Source organism: Saccostrea echinata, unplaced genomic scaffold (assembly GCF_033153115.1).
Source record: "Saccostrea echinata isolate AGI-Se365-2 ecotype Australia unplaced genomic scaffold, CSIRO_AGI_Sech_v1 ptg000054l, whole genome shotgun sequence".
Classification (NCBI taxonomy): domain Eukaryota; kingdom Metazoa; phylum Mollusca; class Bivalvia; order Ostreida; family Ostreidae; genus Saccostrea; species Saccostrea echinata.
In genome coordinates, this window is record NW_026889803.1 from 383,242 (window position 1) to 406,472 (window position 23,231).

Genomic DNA, 23,231 nt, shown 5'->3' on the forward strand with positions numbered 1-23,231 from the left:
TAAATAAGAAATCTGTGTTTTAAGTAAATTGCAGGAATCACTTTGATAGCAATACACCTACATGGAAGTTTAAATGATAATTGATTCTACTGATATATAATGGCAATATATATACAGAAAAAAGACTTTTGGAGAAAAGCAGTTTAAACATCATACGGTCTTAGTACTCAGTATATCTTAAATAAATCTAACAATTGCAAGGACGGGTTGTTAAAAAATTACATAATTTATTCATACTGGACCTCAGTGTTGAACATTATGTTTCGATTCTAATAAACTTTATGGAGTTCGTCTTTAAAGACAATGTACATTATTTTCCCTTAAAGGTGCTTAGACACAGATTTGAACTTAATATTTTCTAAAATTTTCTGTATAATGTCAAGACTTATATATTGCAATAGCATTTCACACGAAAATATAATTAAAAACTTATTTTATCTGGAAATTATTGGAACTACGAATTCTGGGACGTGTTTGATTAACACATCTTTGCACTTACACAAATTTTAACTTCATCCTTAATTTTTTAAGAAAAGAAGCGATTTTGTTATGTATAAATGCGAAATATTACATCTATAATCCAGAAAATTCAGAGTAGAAATGTTCGAAAGCAAAACAAACTCACCAGTATTGTCGGTCCGTGCTCTGTGATGTGTACGGACTTTAACAAATTGAACACACCTGTGAAACGTAAACTGTTTTTGTAAACAGGGCATGAGCTCTGTTATTGTTAATGTCTACGATTCACCGGGTGTGTTCAATTGTTAAACTCTGCACACACCACTGAGCACGGACTTACAATACTGTGAGTGGGTTTTGCTTTCGAACATTTCTACTCTGAATTTTCTGTGTTGTAGTTCTAATATTTTTCATTAATACACAACAAAATTGCCACTTTTCTTAAGTATTTAGAAAAAAATTAAAATATGTGAAAGAGCAAAGATGTGTCAATCCAACTCGTCCAGAAATAACTTCGAGATGAAATAAGATTTTTATTATATTTTAGTATGAAATGCTATAGCAACATATAAGTCATGAAATTATACAGAATATTTGAGAAAATATTAACTTCAAATCTGTGTCCAAGCACCTTTAAAGGAGTTCACTTCTGAAGATGTAAATATATAATCTACACTTACTGGACTTCACTTTTTAGGATCTTTTCTCCAATCAGCATCATATCAGCAATGCGGGACACAAAAGGGTCAAAGTTCAAACTTGCAGCTGCCACAACCTCATCTCCTCTTTAAAAAACAAATTGCCAAACAAATGAAAATCAGGAATAAATAGGCAATATATTACAATAATGTTTTCTGTTATTCAATGAATTCCTTTCAATTGGTAATTTTAAGGACATGTATTATGTGATGGCCATGTGATCAGCTTACTTTGTGTAGTAGGCGATGAACTTTGGAGCATCGAGGTCTCCATGTACAATGATGTCATCATATCCTGGACCATAATCTTGATAACAAAAGTCAAAAACAAAAGTCACAGCTAGCACTACATAAATGTCTCCTAGAGTAAAATAGTCCATAATTTAGCACATTAAGCATGATCTGATGTACATCTAAAATGGAGTCAATAGATTATGAAATTACTTTCTCAAGAAAATTCTCTTGTACATGAGTATCATACTTAATATATACCTGTATGTATTACTGATGGAAGAATAGTCTCTATGTTCTTTGGGGCACAGAGAGGACAAGTACTGTAAATCACATTTTATTCATGCGAACTTTTTTTTTTGGGGGGGGGGGGGGGGGGTAATTATGCAAGACCCTCTGCTTGAGAAAATTTTATTCAAGATATTAAATTTATCATTGAAAGACTATGATATGTTCTGACTATTAGGTGAAACTTGCTGGATTAAATATATCTGTTTCACATGAAACCTGTTTTTAAGCCAAGCGGTTTTGTTATCAGATGTTTACAAAAGATAAAGACCACATCACTTTAAGGACTGGTAACTTATTCTCATTTATCTCCTCTTTTAATCATTTTAGAAGGACATAAACATGTTACAACACCAATTCTATGAGCTTTTTTCATAGTCACTACATATTTAAAATAGTCACCTGTGTAGCGAATACTTTTCTTATACTGTACTGTCCAAAAAAATGGCACACTTCTAATTTGTTCATCTCTTCCCAAAATTCCAAGGGCTGCTGTTTTTCCTAGAAATAAAATACTTATATTACTTAGATAACATTTGTTAACAGTGGCACAAGTATTTTCTGTATGTAATTTGACTTGTGTTGTTTTGTGACTATAATAATGTAACAAATAAATGTAAAAGAAGACTGATTGACCATACCATGTGCATGGGCCATCTGCCAGTGCTGGACATTTACTTTTTGATCTCCAACACTGAAGAGTGGGAATTCCACGATGTCACCAGTTGCATAGACATCTTGTTGATTTGTCTGCATCATCTGAAAAGCAAAATCAAGAGTACATGTAAGTCTGTTCTTGATGGGATATGTTTACATTCCATTTCTTTCCATCAATAAAAACTCCTTTTTTCCACAAATACATCATTTTTCTTTGCTTCTCTCCTATTTGCAAATCTAAATTAATAATATTATAGTCTTAGTTACTGTTACCTACTTTATTTACTGGAATGAATCCTCTGTCAGTCATTTCTATACCAGAATCTTTAATGAAATCAGTAGCAGGAACCACACCTGCAAAAGAGATTTTAGTCTCAAGTATAATACAATTGAGTAAATTAATAGTAATCCAGCTTGCACATAAATATGTCTTTAGATTTTATGGGAGATTCCTGTTACCCTTACCTACTCCCATAATGCACACATCTGCTGGTAGCTTTGTGTCATCAGATAAAACAGCTTCAGTCACTTTACCATCACTCCCCACAAATTCCTTGATCCCCCTCTCAAAATAAAACTTCACTCCATTGTCTTCATGCATCTATAAAGAATATTATCCAGAAATAAGTTTTAAAAGCATTGTTGAACAAAAATGCTGTTACAAAAATCAAAATTTAACAAGAGGCCCATGGGTCACAATGTTAACCTGAGACACCTTGGAGCTGCTGTTCTTTTGAGCAGAGGCCCAACCCTTCCCCCAGGGACTATGACTGAAACACTACTTGAGGATTCTTGCATATTAATATCACTTATCATGGACTTGTAGTTCTTGAAAGATTTTTCTCTATAAATATACTCCCATGTAAAACGTTGATCCTCTTGTAGCCCAATCTTGTACCCCAGGGGGATCATGATTTTAATAAATTTCAGTCTATACTACCTGAAAAGGCTTCCATATTAATACATGTATCAATAATCATGGCCCTGCTGTTCTTTACAAAAAGCTTTTTTAAAAGATTTTTTTCTATATATTCTCCCATAAAACTTTGATAACCTATTGTAGCCCCACTCTACTCCCAGAAGCCATAAATTGAACAAAATTCAATCTGCACTAAACCAAAAATGAGGGTCAATGCACTTCTTTCGGCGTTACGGAGCATTTAATATGACCTCTTTGCACTGTAATTACGTCTAACACATAAATCAATTTTTCAAAGTTTTTCCTCTAATATTTTTAACCAAATAAATGATGGGAACAAATGCAGTCTTTTTTTGTCTTGAATAGTCTCTATAAATTTTGTGACAACAAAAAAAGTTTCAAATTACTTCGCATAGTCAATTATTTGACCTTTTTGCACTCAAAAAATGTCATTTTTCTGGCATTAAAAATTTAACAAGCAATAAAATCATTTGAAAGTAATGACATTTTTCTGAGTTTAAGCAGAATGGTTAAAATTATCTTGTTTATTCAGAAAATAAGATTAAAAGTGGGGGTCTGTGATGTTAATTTTTAGAAATAACTAAAATAGTGCTAATTTTGAGCCTAAAATGGGCTATTTTGCCCCCAGAACTTTCACAATATATTTGTTATATTTGACCTATTTGATGACAGAATTCATAACGGTTAATTTAATATATTATTTAGGACCAGCACAAAACATTTCACTGCTCAAAATAACTTTGTGTGCAGGCTGCATGTAAAAATAGGAATCCAAACTTAACAATACTGTAAATAATTCGAATGAGGAAAAATTGATCATTTTCTTCTATAAAACCTTCCGCCACAAAATATAGTTCCCAACTTAATGCTTTCAGTATGGTATTTAATCATGGGGTTTTAATTGTATATAGTTAAATTGGCATTGCAGAATCCAAATTTATTGTAAGAACTAAAACATTATGCAGAATTTTTTAGATAGAGGTTTACACAAAAATCTGCCCAAAAGCTCAGGAACGAACCTCCTTAATACATGAGTAATCATGGTTCTGCTATTCTTGAGAAGAAGATTTTTACAGATTTTTCCCTATATATTGCTTTGTAAAACTTGATCTTCTACTTTGGCCCCACCACATCCCTTTGTGGCTATGATCTGAACAAATTTGAATCTGACGATACTTGCACATTAATAAGACTAGTCAAGGCCCTGCTGCTCATGAGGAAAAAGTTGTTAAAGATTGTTTACTACATATATTTTGTTTGTTAAACTTTGATTCCCCTATTGTGACCCAACCCTACCCTACCCCCTGGGACCATGAACACTATCATGTAAGATTCATTTCTACTGGCTCAAAGGTTCTTGAAAAGCTTTTTATATAATCCCAGACTATAATTGAATTTTCTAATTTATCTCCCCTTGGAATGGGACATGGCCCTACATTTAGACAAATATGAATCCCCTACACCCAAGGATTCTCTGTGCTAAGTTTGTTTAAAATTGGCCCATTGGTTCATGCCCACAATGTCGATAGACGACCAATAAACCTTGATCAGAAAAGCTTTGGCTAAAGTGAGCAAAAAAGAGTGTAATTAAATTTTTAAGTATAAAATGTAAACTTGTATATTTTACTTCTGACAATAATTTACATTAAGGAGTGACTCAGAGGTTTGCTTCATTTTTCTTGGTAATTATTTACTTTAAGTTATTTACAGTTGACAGATAAGTTAGGAAATTATTTTAATTAATTATTAGTTTTGTCCTTCAATTTGAAAAAAAAAAATTCACTTTGAGAAACTGCAAAAAAAGTTTGAGTCAGGGTCATTTTTCTGAGTGTAAGGCAGAGAAAGGGAATCTAACAAAATCTAATTTAAATATCTTAATAGCTTATCTTGGAATCTTATAAGGAATGTGATCTATAAATATAGCAAACAAAGTGGACAGCAAGACAATCATTTGATAAAAACATACAAGTACAATGTATTTGCTATAAATGTAACTGAAATTTTACCTTTTTAAGCAGGGCGCCAATTTTTAATCCTAGAATATTTTGAAATGGGGCTTTTCCTCTAACTAACACTGACACTGAACTAGCTTTGTCTACTAAACAAGCCGCTACCTCCATCCCTAAGCAGAACAGTTCTCAGTTAAATTTAATACACATTGATTCCAGAAATGAATGCAAGGAATATTTTGAAATAATTTTTTTTTGGAAAGGGTTGTGTGCAGTAAAATGTTGAGATGAACATGTACTAGAAATATAGAAGACTGTGTTTTGAATATTTCAAATGCCTCATAACTTGGGTCTGCAAAGATTATCTAACAGCTAGATAATGCATATTTTGATAGATGAATGATTTTCATATTTTCATTCTTTCAATGCAAATTAAACTGTCAATAAGAAGAATTCCACATGGCATTGTTCCTGTTATTTACACAAGGCAGACAGACTCATATCCATACGTGTATGTCTAATACACTGAGTATTTAATTTTTTAAATACTTGACTATTGAGCTGAAGCATACTAAATGCACCAACAAGACATCTGCACAAGACACTGTCCACCTTGTTTATCAGTATCTTAATTGGTACATGACTAATTCATGCTATCCAGTATTTAGTTCTCAACTTTAAAACATCAACCTACACTTTGGTAAATAATAGTATGCTCTGCATTTTGGCAATAAATAAGTACATATGAAAAGAACATAATTACATGTAATAGTGCATGGATTTTAAAAGCATGATAAACTGTCTGACCAAATGTGCAAGTGATAAAGATTAAGAATAGTGCAGTGTTTATTGTGAATAATCATGAGGAAAATCAGTGCTAACATTCTCAGTGAACAATATAGATATATGAGAGTAAAGCACCATTATGCTGCAAGACACAAACAAATGAATCCCATCACCAATGAATCAGCCCTAAACCTAGAAGACAGATTTTCTTGTGTTCTATATATTTTTTGTTTTCTGATTTCATTATTTATATCTTGTAAATATCTTATCAATTTTAAAATACAGAGTATAAATGAATTTTTTTATTGTCTTTATCGCAAAACTATTGCTTCACCTCACTTTTCATACTACACGTACAAAAGTAATGCAAATGAAGCCCTTTATAAGGCCCAGCTCTTCAAGATGCTCTAAATTTTAAAATCAGGCAAAAAGGATCAGAATATTAAAAGCAAACCACTGAATTTATAGAATATCTGTGTCTTCAAGGTTTTAATATGTCACTTTGCACCACTAAAGAAGCACATAAACAAGAAACTAAGCATTAGGTGGTACCTTCTGTAAAACAGATCCCACTTTCTCTCCGAGAACCAGGTGGAAGGGGACTTTGATTATGTCCACCACTGAAACAGTGGCAGCAGTGCCAGCTAGTGCAGATGCCACCTCCATTCCTGTTCAAGAAATTCAACCTAAGTTACCACACCATTGGCCTGCTTTACTTATGCAACAAATTTAGCCAGCATCTACAAGCGTCTACCTCAGTAATTCTTATTATTTGTTGTGGAAAAAAGTCATAAAGATCAATGTTGGAAGTGATGTTCTATCTAATGTACTGCAGCAGTACCTCACAAATAATTCTGCTTATAGAAATATTAATCTTTAAAATTGTCAGTCGAACTAAAAACAGTACAATTAATATTGGAAATGGACCATATCTTAGCATTAATTATGATAACCCTATGGTATACATAGTATGTTCACTCAAAATGTGGAAACCATGAAAATGTTCCTTGCATTCATTTAATGAAATGCTTTGAAAATCAGTTTTACATTTGTAATATACCAGATACAAGTTTTAAATTTTTTTTTAAATTTTGACTAAAAGTAAACACTTGATGAGCAATGTTACAGAATATATCAGAATCTTTAAATTATTGGATTCCTGTATACTGACAAAAGCTGGCATTAACATTACACAACTACATCATACAAACCAATGAATGAAGATCCAATAATGACGACATTTTTGCCAGCAGCCTTTTCCGCAATTTGATTGGCATCCTCGGGAGTCCTCAGCTGATACACATTCTCTAGATCTGTCCCGGGGATTGGTAAGACCCGTGGACTAAAATAAAGGTCAAACCTCAGATACTTGTGAATGTGAAATGGTGTTCTTTTTAAGTTCTTAAAAATTTACCTTTGATAAGTACCTCAATTTTTCATATTGTTTCCCCGAAATGAGGGAAATTCGATTACAATTGAGTCTGTAAAATATTTTACAGTGAATTTTTAGCATATAATATTTTGCTTTATTCTATTTAACTGATTTAATTCATAGTTTACTTTTTTTAAGTAAACAATACTGTTTTAATTAATATAAAGTCTTATTATTACATAAAATAAAATAAATGTTTGATACACTGATTCGTCAAGAATAACATATAGTTGTCTAAATAGTCTTAGCTTAATCAAGGCCAATTTAATCTAACTTGACAAATTGTCTTACCGCCCTCCTGTTGCAATGACAAGTGATGTATATGACTCTGTACTGCCATCTTTGAAGCTGACTGTCTTGCATGATGTGTCTACTGCAGTCGCCTGAATATCATAAAACACAAGGAATAATTAATGAAATATCATACATCTATTCAATGGCAATGAGGGCAATATTAGTAAATTGTCCCCTCCCCTTTCCACAGTGACTGTCTACCAATTCAAGGTGTAGAAGCCTGCTGTCATCTGGATAGATTTTTTTTATTATGCATTTAGTATTGTCATTCTGTAGATTGTAAATCAATTTTTAAAAAAAAGTATTAAAAATGATTGATGTTTGGCTAAAAATCTCTCTGGACTACAAAGTTGTTCTGAAAAAAGTAACTTTTCAAAGCAATCAAATGTTCAACATTTTGTTTCACACTGATCAAGACAAAATCTGCCTCTTTAGAATGCTTAAGTAATAAAACAATCGGCACACTGACTGAATTTCTTTAACTGCTACCTACATGTACTTACAAATTGAAATGGTTCAGAACAATCAAATGTTCAACATTTTGTTTCACACTGATCAAGACAAAATCTGCCTCTTTAGAATGCTTAAGTAATAAAACAATCGGCACACTGACTGAATTTCTTTAACTGCTACCTACATGCACAAATTGAAATGGTTCAGAACAATGCTTAAAAATTTTACAGATTCAAATTTCCATATCCTCATGCTACATTATTAATTCACTGAGTAAGACTCGATCATCAAGTGAGGTTAATGGAGAACAATCAAATCCCATGGTCCAGGTGACCTCAAGTTGACACATGTCAGAAATACAAATAAATCAAGTGGTACCTGTTTCTGTTTGAGAATGTTGATGTCAGCTTTGGAATAGAAGTCTGCACTCCTGAGAGCTATCTTATCAGCTGTTAGGTCCATTGCCTGAAAATAAGTCATATTTATTATTTTTAATATGTCCAACTTTAAAATCTTCTCTTGGAGTTAAATTTATGACAAAATTACAACAGTTTAATAAATGCGTACTAAATACATGACTGTGAATTACTTTGAAAATGTATTATAGTCATCCTGTGATACAACTGACGAAAACCAAAATCGAAAAAAAGGAGAAAAGAAGAAAACCCAAGAAATTTTGAAACCTCATTTGGATATAAAAATGTTTGTATCAGAGAGTCAATGAACTCCAGTTAACCTTGCTAAGTTTGGGTCTGTCATAGGGAATGTTGTTTTCTTGTGTTGCTATGGTGATTTCCCCTGTAAACCCCTCTTGTCTCAGTGTTTCAGCACATGTCACAGATGAAGGTCCTGAAATTGTACACAATACCATATATTTGATAATTTTGGCATGCTGCAAAAGTTGGTTTATTTGGCTAATCAGATAAAAATGCCAAAAAATCAAGTGCCAATATTTCCATAAAGTTTAAACAGTTACTATACAGAGTATAAAAATGAAAAAATCCACCAATGAAAATATAAAACTGCCAAAATTTCAACTCCTTTTTAAAATACTGTCAATTGGGAAATAATCACGATGGTTTTAATTTCACTATGTTCATGATTCATCATTTTTCTGCGAAATTAAACCCATGGTGAATGCTATCATTAGTTTTTAAAAACGTTAATGCTTACACAAAACTTAAATTAATTTCTTCCAGCAGGACAATAAAACCATCACGATTAGTACTTTTTGAGAAATCATGAAATTTTAACACCATGGAATTAAAACGACTTGCAGTATCAAATGTACTGAATATTCCCAATGCCAAAATTACCTAATATACGGTATATAATCATTAATATTTACATTTGCTATTTTTTTCTGCTAAGCCAACTGTGGAATTGTTTTGAATGCCATTTTCGTGTATACTCAAGCATAGAAATATTCACAGAGAAACTTGCGCTAAAGTGTCGTCACAATGAGCTACAGAAACTTTAATAAAAATGTAACGATATAGGGCAGCGAATAATTCAAACATTGAGTATATTTGGTGCTTTTGAACATGTAAAATGTAAATATAAGGAATGTTTTTAAGTTTAGTGTGAATTATTGGTGTGCAAATCACACAGACTTGCATGTAGGCATATTTTTCATGAAGTGCTAAAGCGCTTCATGAAAGATGCCTACGTGACAAGTCTGTGTGATTTAAACACCAATAACTCACACAAAACTTAAAACATTCCTTAAATACATACATGTGTGTACTAAAAACAATTCAAACAAGAAGTCTATGAGCCAATGCTCACTTATAATACCCCCGCTCTGATGTGAATACACAAGTTCAGTTATGGACAAACACAATGATAATAAGGAAATTGACAATGGATTAGTAAAAAATGAATCCCAACATATGGCATGCCTAAACAAACATTGTGTTAAGATTTCAAGCATGAGATGAGTAGTTGCTGAGAAAACTGCGACCAAAATTTGTTATGTATGGTAAAGACAGATGCAGGGATAAACAGGAAGTTGACATCGGATTTGTACCAAAATGAATCCCATTATATGGCATGCCTAAACAAGATTGTGCTAAAATTTCAAGCATCTGCGATGAGTAGTTGCTGAGAAAACTATGACCAAAATTTGTTATGTATGGTACGAACAGGCACATGGATAAACAGGAAAGGGATAAACAGGAAGTTGACATCGGATTTGTACCAAAATGAATCCCATTATATGGCATGCCTAAACAAGATTGTGCTAAAATTTCAAGCATCTGCGATGAGTAGTTGCTGAGAAAACTATGACCAAAATTTGTTATGTATGGTACGAACAGGCACATGGATAAACAGGAAGTTTACATCAGATTCGTAAAAAAATGAATTCCACCATATGGTATGCCTAAACAAAAACTGTGCTAAAATTTCAAGCATCTGCAATGAGTAGTTGCTGAAAAAACTGTGACCAAAATTTGTTACGGACAGACAGACACACAGACAGACAGACAAACAAGGGTAAAACAGTATACCGTATAATTAACTGAGAGCTATCAAGAAATATGTCCTAATTCTTACCTCCACCTATGATAAGGACTTTTTTGTCACTGGGTTTTGCTGCTTCACACATTCTACGCTGGACTTTTGGATTAGCTAGTGCTGATTTGGCCGCAGTGACTTTAACCCTACCATCTACAACTTCAACCTGGAAAGTTGTGAGAAAGTCATTCAGAATGTTTTCAAAAAATTTGAAGTTCTAGAACAATACACAAATATCGTAATAAAATACAGTGAATCAATTTCAAGGGTAATACATGTAGCTACCACAAATACAAGAGAACACACACATGCATATACCTAGAACAGATCAACATTTTTTTCTCAAAAATCTAAATTAATATAAAGTAAATAGAAAAGGATAAGCCAATTTTTATTTTTACAGAATTACATGCACTGAAAACTTCTGCACTCAAGCTACACTCCTCCTGCATGCATTTGGTTTATCATGACTATGCAAACCATTTTTAATGTTTATTATTCACCTTGAACTTTGGAATGCTATCTAGGCCTGGGAAATCTTCAATATCCCCTGTTTTCACACTGAAGCAAGCTCCATGCCAAGGGCAGCGAACTCTACCATTACAGTAACTTCCATTGACAAGTTGGGCCCCATAGTGTGTACACTCAGATCCAAGAGCATGGAATTCTGACCCTTCTCGAACAACAAGGACCTTCCCATCACCAAGGTCAAACTCCTTCATCCTATGATTATAAACATCAAATTTTAAATATTATTTTTACACATGTACCTGTCAAGTCCAAATATGAATTCATAGTTATTTTTCATTCACTTCAAACATTTTTTTTATAATAGATAAAATAAAATCCTTTTAACTTATACAAATGAATGCATCATTGTTAGGTTGAACATGGAATGGGAAAATACTTACCAAAATGTGTCAATAAGTGTACAGAATCAACATCATTTTTTATTTGTATGTCCTCTTTATAAACAACTAAGAAGTGAATTTTGTACACTTTTTAACGATACATGTATATCTTATGAAATTCTCAATCCAGCAGATGTTAAATCGTCAAGAAATATTTGTAACTTCATATGTGATGCATTTAATATAAGAAAATCTGTGTGACTATATATTTGTTTACTGTATGTATGACTTGTGCCACATGTGGTTTTTGTCAAATTAAAATTAAATAAAAATAAATAAAAAATAAACTGAGTAATACTTTGGAATCATCACTGTTCAATGGGGTACCAATGTTCTTAAATTTTTTGGTTCATCCTTTACCATAAAATATTATCCCCAAACCATTTCTTTGTCAACATGTCATTTCTTTGAATCTTCTGTGTAAACATGTTACCCATGAAATTACATCCCCACACACCATTAAAATTTTGAATGCCCATTAATTAACATTGACGCCCACAAATTAAACTGATTCCACTGTGAGTATTCACATTCCACAAGAAATAACTTATCATGTGGTAGGTACTATGATTACTCACTCCCCATCCTTGAGATCAGATTCGTTACAGACAACTGCGGACACTGTGTCTGCCATATCTTCTACTGTATCCTCCTCCTGCTCCAGGCCAACACTAACGGTGACAATCTGAACTGGTTCTCCTTTGTCTGATTCCTCCTGATCCTCTGTCTATAAAAACACAATAATCAGTATTAAAGAATTCTTTGTCAATTTGCTGTAAAACATACTGGAAATTATTTCAAAGTGTGCGCAAGATTCCAGGTATTTCACTTAAGTTTGTATAAGTTAAATAAATCCCAGTTCCCAGAATTTGGAACATATGTTTTGATCACTGTTTTATGACCTTTTCCTGGAGATGACAATGTTAACACATTAATGGTGAAGTGTTTGTCTGATCATTAAAGATGTAATACATCTGTTATAAATGACAACTACCAGTCCTTAACTGCAGATAAGTCCTGCTGTATGCACAAAGACTAGCTATAATGAGAAATACAGCAACACTGTGGTCACTTTGAGGACTACATGTACTTGCCACTTGTAGTGCACTTCTTAATATACCTGGTGAACACTGAATATTAGATCTCATAATGTCTCCTAACTTTTGCCTCGGTTGTGTCTCCATGAAAATGATTAGTGCAAAGATACAGTTTTAATTCTAACTTCAAAATTCAATCAACACATCATAGTCAAATCATCAATCATGACAATTTTTCCATGCAGTTGGTTCACCTAATAATATCTCTGCAGTAACCTGCTAAAGATGTATCTTAGATTTTTCTTGTGTTACCTCCTCTGTGTTGTCTGGCTGTGAGTTGTCTTTGTTCTCTTCTGTTGTGGTTAATTCCTCTGTTGTGTCTTGTGGTACCTCCTGTGTGGTATCTGCTGGCTCCTCCTCTCTATTGTCTAGTGATGTGGTAGGTTCCTCTGGGGGCGGCTCCTCATTTGTGTCCTCAGAACATCCTTCTCTCTCCTCCTCTTCAGTATCCTTTACCTCAGACTCCTCAGCCTCTTTCTGATTCTCCTTCAAATCTTCAGCCTCTTTTTGAGGTTCCTCAGCTTGGATTTGAACTTCTTTGTCGAGATCCTCTTCTTCTAAAGGACCTTTTTCCAAAGTTTCCAATTCAGATTTCTCTTCTACCTGCTCCTCTACTTTCAGTGTAGTTTCCTCAGAGTTCACTGTTTTACTAGTATCAGAATTTTCTACACTAGTGTCATTAGCTTTTACAGAATCTTCAGAATCATCAATAATATGTGTTTCACTAGATTCCTCCGATTTTTTAGTGGTTGTAGTGTTTTGTTCACCATTCACTACACTAGAATTATCTTGAGCATTAGCACTATTATCGTTTGCTGGCTCCTCTTTGGTAACTGGGAGACTGGTTCTATTTATAGGTGTATTGTCCCCATTTTCTGATTTACCAGACGGAGAATTTATGGAATCAGGGTCTATATTTTTAGACGTCCTGGCTTCTACACCATTGGTTTTTTTGCTGCCAGACCTCTTCTTCACGGATTCTCCAGCTAAAAAGTCAAAGGACAGAGATAATAAGTTTTATGAAAATTATAATGCATGTTTATGTCATAATATATCTGGATTAAATCAAATGTTCCTATAAATACATGTGTTGCATGTATATATACTAGTACATGTATGTAATCTTGAGTAAAACTTGTGACATACCAGTATTCAAATACCGAGTACAAATTCAATTATCCACAAGGTACATTGTACTTGCATTAGACAGTTTCAGAGAAATCTTTGATAATCTGAACTTGAATATTTTATTTACACTCTTTCCCATACAAACATTTAACTAGATATGTCAGGGAGACAAGAATGCCCCCGTTGACATGCAAGTTTTAAATATGTGAAAGTCCAAGAATGTGAAAATGACAAAGGGTAGAAATAAAACAGAAATAAAGTATTATACTGCTACTTTTGTTTTCTAGAATCACTTGCCTGTACCACAACATACTTAAGCTGCATGAAACAGTGATCTCTTACAAGCAAAGCAATAATAAAAAAGGTGTAAAAAAAAAAAAAAAACAGTGAATAATTTAAATATTTGAAAGTCTAAGGGCCATAACTTTCATAAAAATAAAATCACCACAAAACTCAAACTTAATCTGCAAGTCATCAATATCAACAGTCAGGGGTGAGACTGAAAATCATCATTTTTAAAAATGATGATTTCTAGTCATAAACTTGAGTTTTAAAAATGACTAAAATTCATCATTTTGTAGAATAATGATGAAAAACAGCCATAACTATTTGGAGTTTATTTTAAAATATAGAGTTACTTCTAAAAATAAATATGACTGTATTTCATCATTTTTTATCAAATTGTTAGGTCTGGGCGCACTTAATTATCTCGTTAGTTTTATGGGGCGCACTAATTTATTTTGATTTCAGTTGTTTGTCAAGATGTTTCTCTACACATGGGTCCATTGCAGGATAGTGTACTATATCTTATTACTGTAGTAAATGGGTTGGAAAAAAAATCATGTGGAAATGGAAATATGATGAAAACAAGTCATATTTACAAACAAAATAAAAACATTTACATTATGTAGTTAGAGGAAATGACAATTATCAATCATTTTTAAATATGACGGATTTCAATCTCACCCCTGACTGATCAAGGGACACACCAAAAATCAGCTCATTATCTACAAGCAGAGCCAAAAAAGTCTGGAAAACAGTGAATTATTTAAAATTTTAAAAGTCTAAGTGCAATAACTTTCATAAAATTGGGTCAATCAACATGAAAATTGAACTTAATTTTAAGTCATCAATATCAAGATATACCCTGTACCAAAAATCAGCTCATTATATAGTCCAGAAAACTAACTTTGATGGAATGAATTTCATGATGGGGGTTGACATTTACAGAATGAATACTAAAATAATTGTTTATTATCTAAATATCAAGTTTTTAGAGTCATTGAAAATATGAATCAACAAAAAATTACTTAAAAAGAGACTAACAGGCATTGTTTTCATTAATCTTAGATTAAAACTTAATAAATATTATATAGAAATAAAGTTATGCATACTTTTTTCACACTATGAAACAAAATACAGATAAATATAATAGCTGTATATAATTTCTACCATATACAAAGCCTATACCTACCATTACAAATTCTGACTTCCTAGAGTAAAAACTTGGCACACATTTAGAGTAAGAGAGACCGTGTTTGTAATCTTTAAATACCCCTGATATCACAACACATGACAAGCGGCATGGGTCTGAGATGATATATCAGTACTTATAGAGAGAGATCATAAATTAGAACATGATAACAGAAACTGTAAATCATACAGCAGATTAGTAAATCACTACACAGTACTTGTATCCAAACCTTGAATGAACATCAAGGAATAAGCTAGGTATCAAAAAAGCTTTTTACCACACAGATATAAGATTTAAAAAAAAATAATATTAGGAAAAGAAATCAGAGTTAATATCAACATTATACAATTTTGTTGGAGATATATATATTATACTTATGTATAAGTAATAGTCATGTCCACTCTGGAGGGTACAAACCAGACTGGATTTTGGCTTAATAATAATCTTAAAAAAACTGTGTAGTGCATAATTGTTTATCAAGTGCTCTTTGGCAACATGTTAAATATCAATGATAGATTATTTTTTCAAGTAGTTCCCAGTAAGGACAATATCTGTTTTTGATGGTCTTTGAGTCATCATTTTTATAGTCTCTTTGATATTCCTATAGATCCTTATTCAAAACTAAATGAAAACTGAAAAAAAACTAAGTCTGCCTTTCTAGGTCAACATGGCCAATCTGCATTGGAAATTAATAAGTAAAAAAGTGAATAACAATACCCAAAGCAAATTCTAGTGTTGCAGAAAAATAATTGATACATGTATCTTGATAACATTGCACCACAGGCACCTGACATTACTTATTTTTCTTTTAATAAAAAAATATACCCCCTACCTAATAATTCAGGTAGGGGGTATATTTTTTATTAGAAGAAAAATAAGTAACATCAGGTGCCTGTGCAATGCACACATTAATGCATTATTCTTATATTGGAGTCCCTGTCAAACTCTTAATGTTCTGCATATACAGGGACAGGGATGATATATTGTACCCTGTTTGGGTACGTCATATATTGTCCTTTCGAGAGATGATATATTGTACCCTGCTTGGGTATATTATATATTGTCCCTTCGAGGGATGATATATTTCTTTAAGAGTGGTGATATATTGCTCTCTATTGCAGTAGACAAGCTAGGCTCTCAACAGACTGAGTAACCTTTACCGTTTCTTATATGTAGACACCAATAAAATATATACCTATCAAGTTATCAAAGACATGAGGCCCCTCTTCCCAGACCCAGCTGAGCTATATATGGTAACATAACATGTTTTGTAGTGTAAAGTTGTCAGTACATGTATATTCTTGTCATTTAATGCCTGACTAACAATGGCCTGATAGGAGTGTCTTTATATACCTAAGTTTATTACTTACACTTTCATTTGTACATGTACCGGTACATTGCAGGGATGCATTACTTTACCGCTACATTTTCAAAATTGTCATTATCGCCACATACTCATTACCGCATCATAAAACGAATTATTACCATGCCATTTATATGTGAACTTCTATACATATAAGACCTAGTTTTCCAGCAGCTTTAGTATATTTCTTTCTTTTTTTTAACATTTCTTGCAATGTAGCAGTAATGTGTTACCATATGGCAGATATGGTGTGAAAATATTTCTAACTCTTAATTTACATAATGATGGGGCAGTTATTAATATTTAGTGAAGTATTATACTACAGTCAAACCATTTTCTCAAACTCCATGGGACTGAAAAAAAACTTCAAGAAACAGTATCTGATGACTCAATATATCAAGGATAAAATACTTAAAGAATGAGTGGTGGGGATTTCCAAATCACTTCGACATATCCATGGTATTCGAGATATTGATGTTTGAGATATCAAAGTTCAACTGTATATATATATATATATATATATATATATATATATATATATATATATATATATATCCCATGTTTACCCCTTTATCCCGTGGATATGACTCATTGGATATTTTTTTCATAAACCACAGTTAAGTGCAGTTGTGACGTCACAATGGTTTTTGCGTTAGAGTGATGAAGTAAAATAAAGTGGAGTCCTATATAAAACAGTGTAAAACATTGGTTGTGAAGTATTAAACATGGGATAAAAAGAATCTCCCATGATTTGTAGTTGGATATGATTTTTATCCAACTAGTTGTGTGTTTTTTATCCCCGAGCCTTGGTAAATATATATAATTGTAAATCAAATTCCTTATCACAAACTAGACATTGATTCCTTAAATATATGGTTGTTTCCCCCCCATTTGTGCGCTAAATTTACAATGCACACCTGACTTTAAAATTTTTTTTATCTTTGCAGTTACTTTTAAATATTTCTCTACTTTAGAATTGCATTTCTATGTTCTATTTTGCTACATATGGTAACTAAATTTTCCAAGGATAATTAATAGATCATAATAAAATGATGTTCATTGAAAATAAAAAAAAAATAAAAGCCATCCAACAATTAGGGTCACAAAAGGGGAGAACGGCTTTGTATGGTCTCCAATGATTGGTCACGGTAATTATACAGTACTGTATATACACAGCCATGGGTGATTCTCAAAGGGTGCAGGTGATGCTAATTACTGTACAGACATGGATGTAAATGCATATTTAAGTTACATTTTTTTGGTAAGTTTTTAATAAATATATTGACCTTAGAAATATGAAAAAAAAGACAGCCAAGTAATTAAGTACAGTTTTAGTATTTGATACTCGAACGTTTGATCAAGTACCCGGTACTTGTTGACATCCCTATATAGGGCTTAAGTATTTACACCAGGAAATGGGAAAGACCTCATAATTTCCTTCCATAAATTTTAAATATAAGTCATGCTATTGATCACTCTGAATAAAATTTACAAATTTAAAAAATCTAGAGACCTAAATCAGTGTGTAATTAGCTTTGGATACAAAACACAGAAGCATTTACTTCAAACTTTGATGATCATCATACCATGCACCAAACAGGTTTCTTATCAAAGAATATTGTTAATGTACAAGACAACATAATATGTTTGTACTTATATAGATGTTTAATTCTCTCTGTATAAGATACACTAGAACCATTATCTATACACTGGTGGGTATAAGACCTATATTATATGGAATTATGAAGCAGAGCTGCTACATTTATCCTGTATCTAGCTGACAGGACCAATTTCCGCTACATTTATCCTGTTTCTAGCTGAGAGGACCAATTTTTGTTGTTTGGGACAAAGCTTTCCGATCTCCCTAGATTTTCAAGCTCATCGACTTACACTCATAGAAGTACAGTGTACATGACAAGTTTTCTATATTACGACTTATAATTTAGCATTTTTTTAAAGGACAGATGATACAAACTTTTTTCCCCCAAAGCCATGCAAGAAAATAACAACTAAATCTATGTTTACAAAAGGAAAATGAATAAGTTTAACTGCAAGTTTAATGGGTAACTGTGTAAAAAATATTTAGATTATAGTTGTTGTTTTTTTGAATCGGTAAATACAATTCTACTTTCAATCAGAAACCACAGTCAAGTATATATATCTTCCTATATAGGTTGCTCTGTAATTTTAAAATAGAGTTGGTAAAGTACATGCAAAAAATTGTTTTCTGAAAGAAAGATTCATATACAAGTAATTATGCCTATTACAGTCTGACTGTTTGTTAAGTAATATACTAAGATGTCAAAGATGAAGTGCTTTGACGTATGGAGCATTCTGAGATCAAAGGAAATCTGCTAGTTATCTAACAACAATGATAATTAGAGAACAACTCTTACACCAAAAAATGTCAAATCATCAATGTAAATTAATTGTAATATCACAAATTAATGAATGATTAGTGAGTCACCAATTCTGGATGGTTCACTTGATGCACAGACTCCCATAACAATTCTGTGTCCTAGACTTCAATGAGCACAAGATTTTCAACTTATTCAATAAATGAACAGATTTGTAAACCCAAGAAATTTGTGAGCCTCATTCAGTCTGTAGGTGACATCAATTAGGGGTGAGGAACCGACTCTACTACAGTTTATCTCCCTAGACAAATGTATCCTCATAAAGTCAAGGATTCCTATAAAACCATTACCCAAGCAGATAACACTTTAAAGGGGAAGGTAACAAAAGATTCATCTCATTCAAGTACATTTCTTATGAGATTTAATATAGTGAAAATAAAATCAAAGTATTTTAATTAGCTCATGTGTAACAGGAAAGGAGAAAATGTATGACTGGACCGGGAATCGAACCTGGGACCCCTGCATCACTAGTCAGGTGCTCTACCGACTGAGCTACCCAGGCCAATATCCACGGCCCAAACCATTACATTCCTCCTTCCTTAAATTGTCTTCGCCCTCGAAGACACAACCCAAGTTCTTAATATCCCCTGGCAGGACTTTCACCTGCAAGTCCAAGGGTGGTCAACAGTACCAAATCTGTAACAGGAAAGGAGAAAATGTATGGCAGGACCGGGAATCGAACCCGGGACCCCTGCAACACTAGTCAGGTGCTCTACTGACTGAGCTACCCAGGCCGATATCCATGACCCAAACCATTACACATGCAACTTTTTGCTGATAAAATACTGCTGATCGACATTTACTATATTAATTGCTTAACAGCTATTTTGTGTCAAGATAATGAAAGCTCAAAAGGGTACTTATATATAACAATAAAAAAGAAATCAGGTACAACCATCAAATAAAGTCTGCATGCATTGATGAACAGTTTTATATATCAGTAATAAGCTAATTTAACTGCCAAAAACCTATTTAGAACATAAAGAGTTATTTCCCTTATGGCTGCAAACCATACACTTCATGAATACTCTAAATTTCTTTGTTGGGTTAAATCTAGTTATATAAGGTATATATAGGAAAGGTCATCATTTCCTTACAGGTCACCTAATCCCTTCCTGATCTGTGTTTTAAGCCCTGGAGACTGGAATGATTAAGATTTAGACTGGATGAGTTGTCTGAGATTAGCATCAGAAACCCTCTAGACTGTTAGATATATATCTGTCACTTTAACCTTCACCACTTCATTAATTTACACTTGCATTGTCATTTGGTCTTTAATTTATGAACAAAATATAATAATGATCTCAGCCAAAGTTTTATCAGAGTAACAGTGATTGAAAAATATCACATGTCAATCAATAATTTGAACCATCAGAAAAATAAGTTTACTTTTTACAGCACAGCATCTGCAAATGTTACAATACGTAACAAAATTTTAGTTAAATCTGCATTATTTGAAAGCTCATAAAATCTTCATCCTCATGAGGCATTTTAAACATATTCTGTATTTAATTTAATTATGCATGCAAAAATTATGCAATTCTTTATCATTAGTAAACCAGACACTACAGAGTGTATACTCCAATGTCTGCATTTTCTAATTTAATCTAATGCTTGAAACATTGAACATTCTGCACTTTACTGCATTATTTATACATCCAGAGATTACATCTGCCTTCAGAAAAAATATCTTGGACAATAAAAAACAATGGAATCTATGTAATTTACACATAAAACGTCACATCAAGTGATACTGGTTTGTATTTATTAAGTCCTTCTCACAAGACAACTTGCAATTGATTGACCAAAAAACAATTCTGCATTTTCCTATCGAGGTATCTTTCAAGCATGTATTTAAGTTCATAGATCAGAACTGTATTTAAGGTTTGGCAATAACAATTTGTCTTAAAACCCAGTAATCTTGTAAAGGTTTCATAGCTATAGTTTCCATCAACATAATTATGATCTATAAATTACTGATGTAATTATACATGGCAATGCATTGTTACTTAACTATAAAAAAAATTTACATAATATTAAGCTACTTTATCATATTAAAAAAAAGAAATATTTACATGATAGTAAGCTTGATATTAAATGGAATGTTCATATGAAAGATTGCTGAAGAATCCATAACCTTAGAAATTATCCAAAAAAAAACCAACCAACAAACAAACAAATGAAAAGTCCATCTGATGAATAGCTGGCACATAAAGTGAAATACATGACAGTCATCATGGTCTACAATGGGGATATATGTATGATGAATGATCAAAAGAACAGAGTAAAATGAAGAAAACTGACTGACAACTTCACTAATTAGCCCAGTTGGATAAACCGATGAGATATATTTTTATATATCATGAAACGGGCATAAGTAAAATGCATTAAATTAATAGTTGTAAAATAAAACCCTCACAACGAGGACAATCTACAATCTGTAACCTTTAACTCTGAATTTGACCTTGAACTCAATCAGGTTTAGCATCTCACTGTCATGAACTAATGTTTGCCATCAAGTTCCATGAAGATGTGATATACCGGTACTGTGAAATCACCAATTTCATTGGCCAGGGGTTTAATTTTCATTGTTTTCATTTATGTCCTCCACAAAATGTTTAAAGTTCAAAATAAAGTATTAAAAATCTACTTCAACCATGAAATCAAAACTAATATTTTTTCCTCAAACCATGAAAATTTAACCCCACCAAAACAAGTGAATATTCTACAAAATATGTGAAAAGAAAGTGCTAAGCAGTGTTGTTGTATTGACTCCTATTAGATTACACATAAAGATATTGGACAGATTGCCTCCCATTCCATAAAGGACTTAGTTACACAAATGGATAAGGAATAGACCTTGATGTAACATCTCTTATTTGTGGGGTCAAATTTACGTGGTTTGAGGATACTGGGTTTGTGGGATAAGATTGTAGTTATGCCTATGACTTTTACATTTCATGGTGGACATGAATTTGTGGGTCTCTTCATACCTCAAAAACAACAAAAATTAACACCTCCCCCCCTTTGAAAATTAGTGATTTAGAGGTGATTTCACAAAATATGGCCATTCCTTAAAATAAGTGACATATACTATAGGTATTTTAGTGAAATAATTGAGGGATGTTATACCCATTAACACCCACTGAGGGAATGCCATATTCATATGAAATAAACACTGATTGCAGGAATTGTTTATTTTCTTCCTTCCAATTATTTACATAAGCCCAGCTTTCTGAAAATGCATGGAAGTGTTTCCACTTCACTTCATTTTTTATCCGTAAATCTAATCCCCTGTGAATTCATCCTAAACTGAGAGGGAAACCATCACAATCACCCAATGTTTGCAGATACTGATTATTTTGAAGGATATTTTTCCCATTCCATACAGGTGACACAAATCAGATATTCGTAATTAGAAGTGTTTACATTATCCCAAAAGATGCATTAAATCTTCAGTTAACAGAAGGAATATATATGTACTATCACATTATGTAGTGTACAGGATAATAATAGTGTAGTGCTTTAATCAGAGCTTCTTAATGGTTTCTCCAATGCAAATACAGTAAAACACGTTTATAACAAAGTGCCAGGGACAGAAAATTTTGCTTTCTTATAAACATAATTTGTTATATACGTTATGTTCAAAACATATTTTACTCGAGCTACGAAATGAAAATCACTTTGGTGTTAATGTCAATTCATTAATAAGCATGTCCACTAAAGCATGTTTTTACTGTACTAATGACAAAAGATTAAAAACCTCATTTTTTAGGTGAAAAATTTCCAACATGAAAATTGCAGCTATGATGATGATATTGCTTTTAGATTTTAAGTAACTAATTGTGCAATCAGACTTTTTGCAGATCCTTGTAAACCTGTCCAATACAATTCATATGAATGCCAGAAAATCATAATAAAAAAAACATGCAACTTTGTAAGTTACAGAATAAATGCATTGTGGAATATAACTTACTGAAGTCGTACGATTTAGACTGTCCCTTGCCCATGGTGATGTAGACAGAAGTTTAAATTCCTCAGCAACTCACAACATTCTGTACTAATCCCTCATTTCTGTGCAGTTTTCACAAAAAGTCATCTGAAAATAATAACAGTAACGTCACATTACAAAACATC

At 32.5% G+C, this 23,231-nt stretch overlaps 1 protein-coding gene across 1 annotated transcript in view; it reads right to left on the minus strand.

Annotated features, from left to right (window-relative positions):
• LOC133171814 (apoptosis-inducing factor 3-like) overlaps positions 1 to 23,231 on the minus strand; it is a 37,098-nt gene that overhangs the window by 531 nt on the left and 13,336 nt on the right. Inside the window, exons 2-17 of the mRNA XM_061306614.1 lie at positions 23,071 to 23,193; positions 12,965 to 13,698; positions 12,194 to 12,342; positions 11,208 to 11,427; positions 10,744 to 10,870; positions 8,924 to 9,036; positions 8,566 to 8,652; positions 7,732 to 7,823; positions 7,220 to 7,350; positions 6,561 to 6,676; positions 2,799 to 2,934; positions 2,611 to 2,687; positions 2,318 to 2,435; positions 2,079 to 2,177; positions 1,389 to 1,464; positions 1,140 to 1,244 (exon numbers count right to left, since the gene is read on the minus strand). Coding sequence (XP_061162598.1) covers positions 1,140 to 1,244; positions 1,389 to 1,464; positions 2,079 to 2,177; positions 2,318 to 2,435; positions 2,611 to 2,687; positions 2,799 to 2,934; positions 6,561 to 6,676; positions 7,220 to 7,350; positions 7,732 to 7,823; positions 8,566 to 8,652; positions 8,924 to 9,036; positions 10,744 to 10,870; positions 11,208 to 11,427; positions 12,194 to 12,342; positions 12,965 to 13,698; positions 23,071 to 23,104 — 2,414 coding nt within the window. The 5' untranslated portion in view covers positions 23,105 to 23,193. The remainder of the gene's footprint in view (positions 1 to 1,139; positions 1,245 to 1,388; positions 1,465 to 2,078; positions 2,178 to 2,317; positions 2,436 to 2,610; positions 2,688 to 2,798; positions 2,935 to 6,560; positions 6,677 to 7,219; positions 7,351 to 7,731; positions 7,824 to 8,565; positions 8,653 to 8,923; positions 9,037 to 10,743; positions 10,871 to 11,207; positions 11,428 to 12,193; positions 12,343 to 12,964; positions 13,699 to 23,070; positions 23,194 to 23,231) is intronic.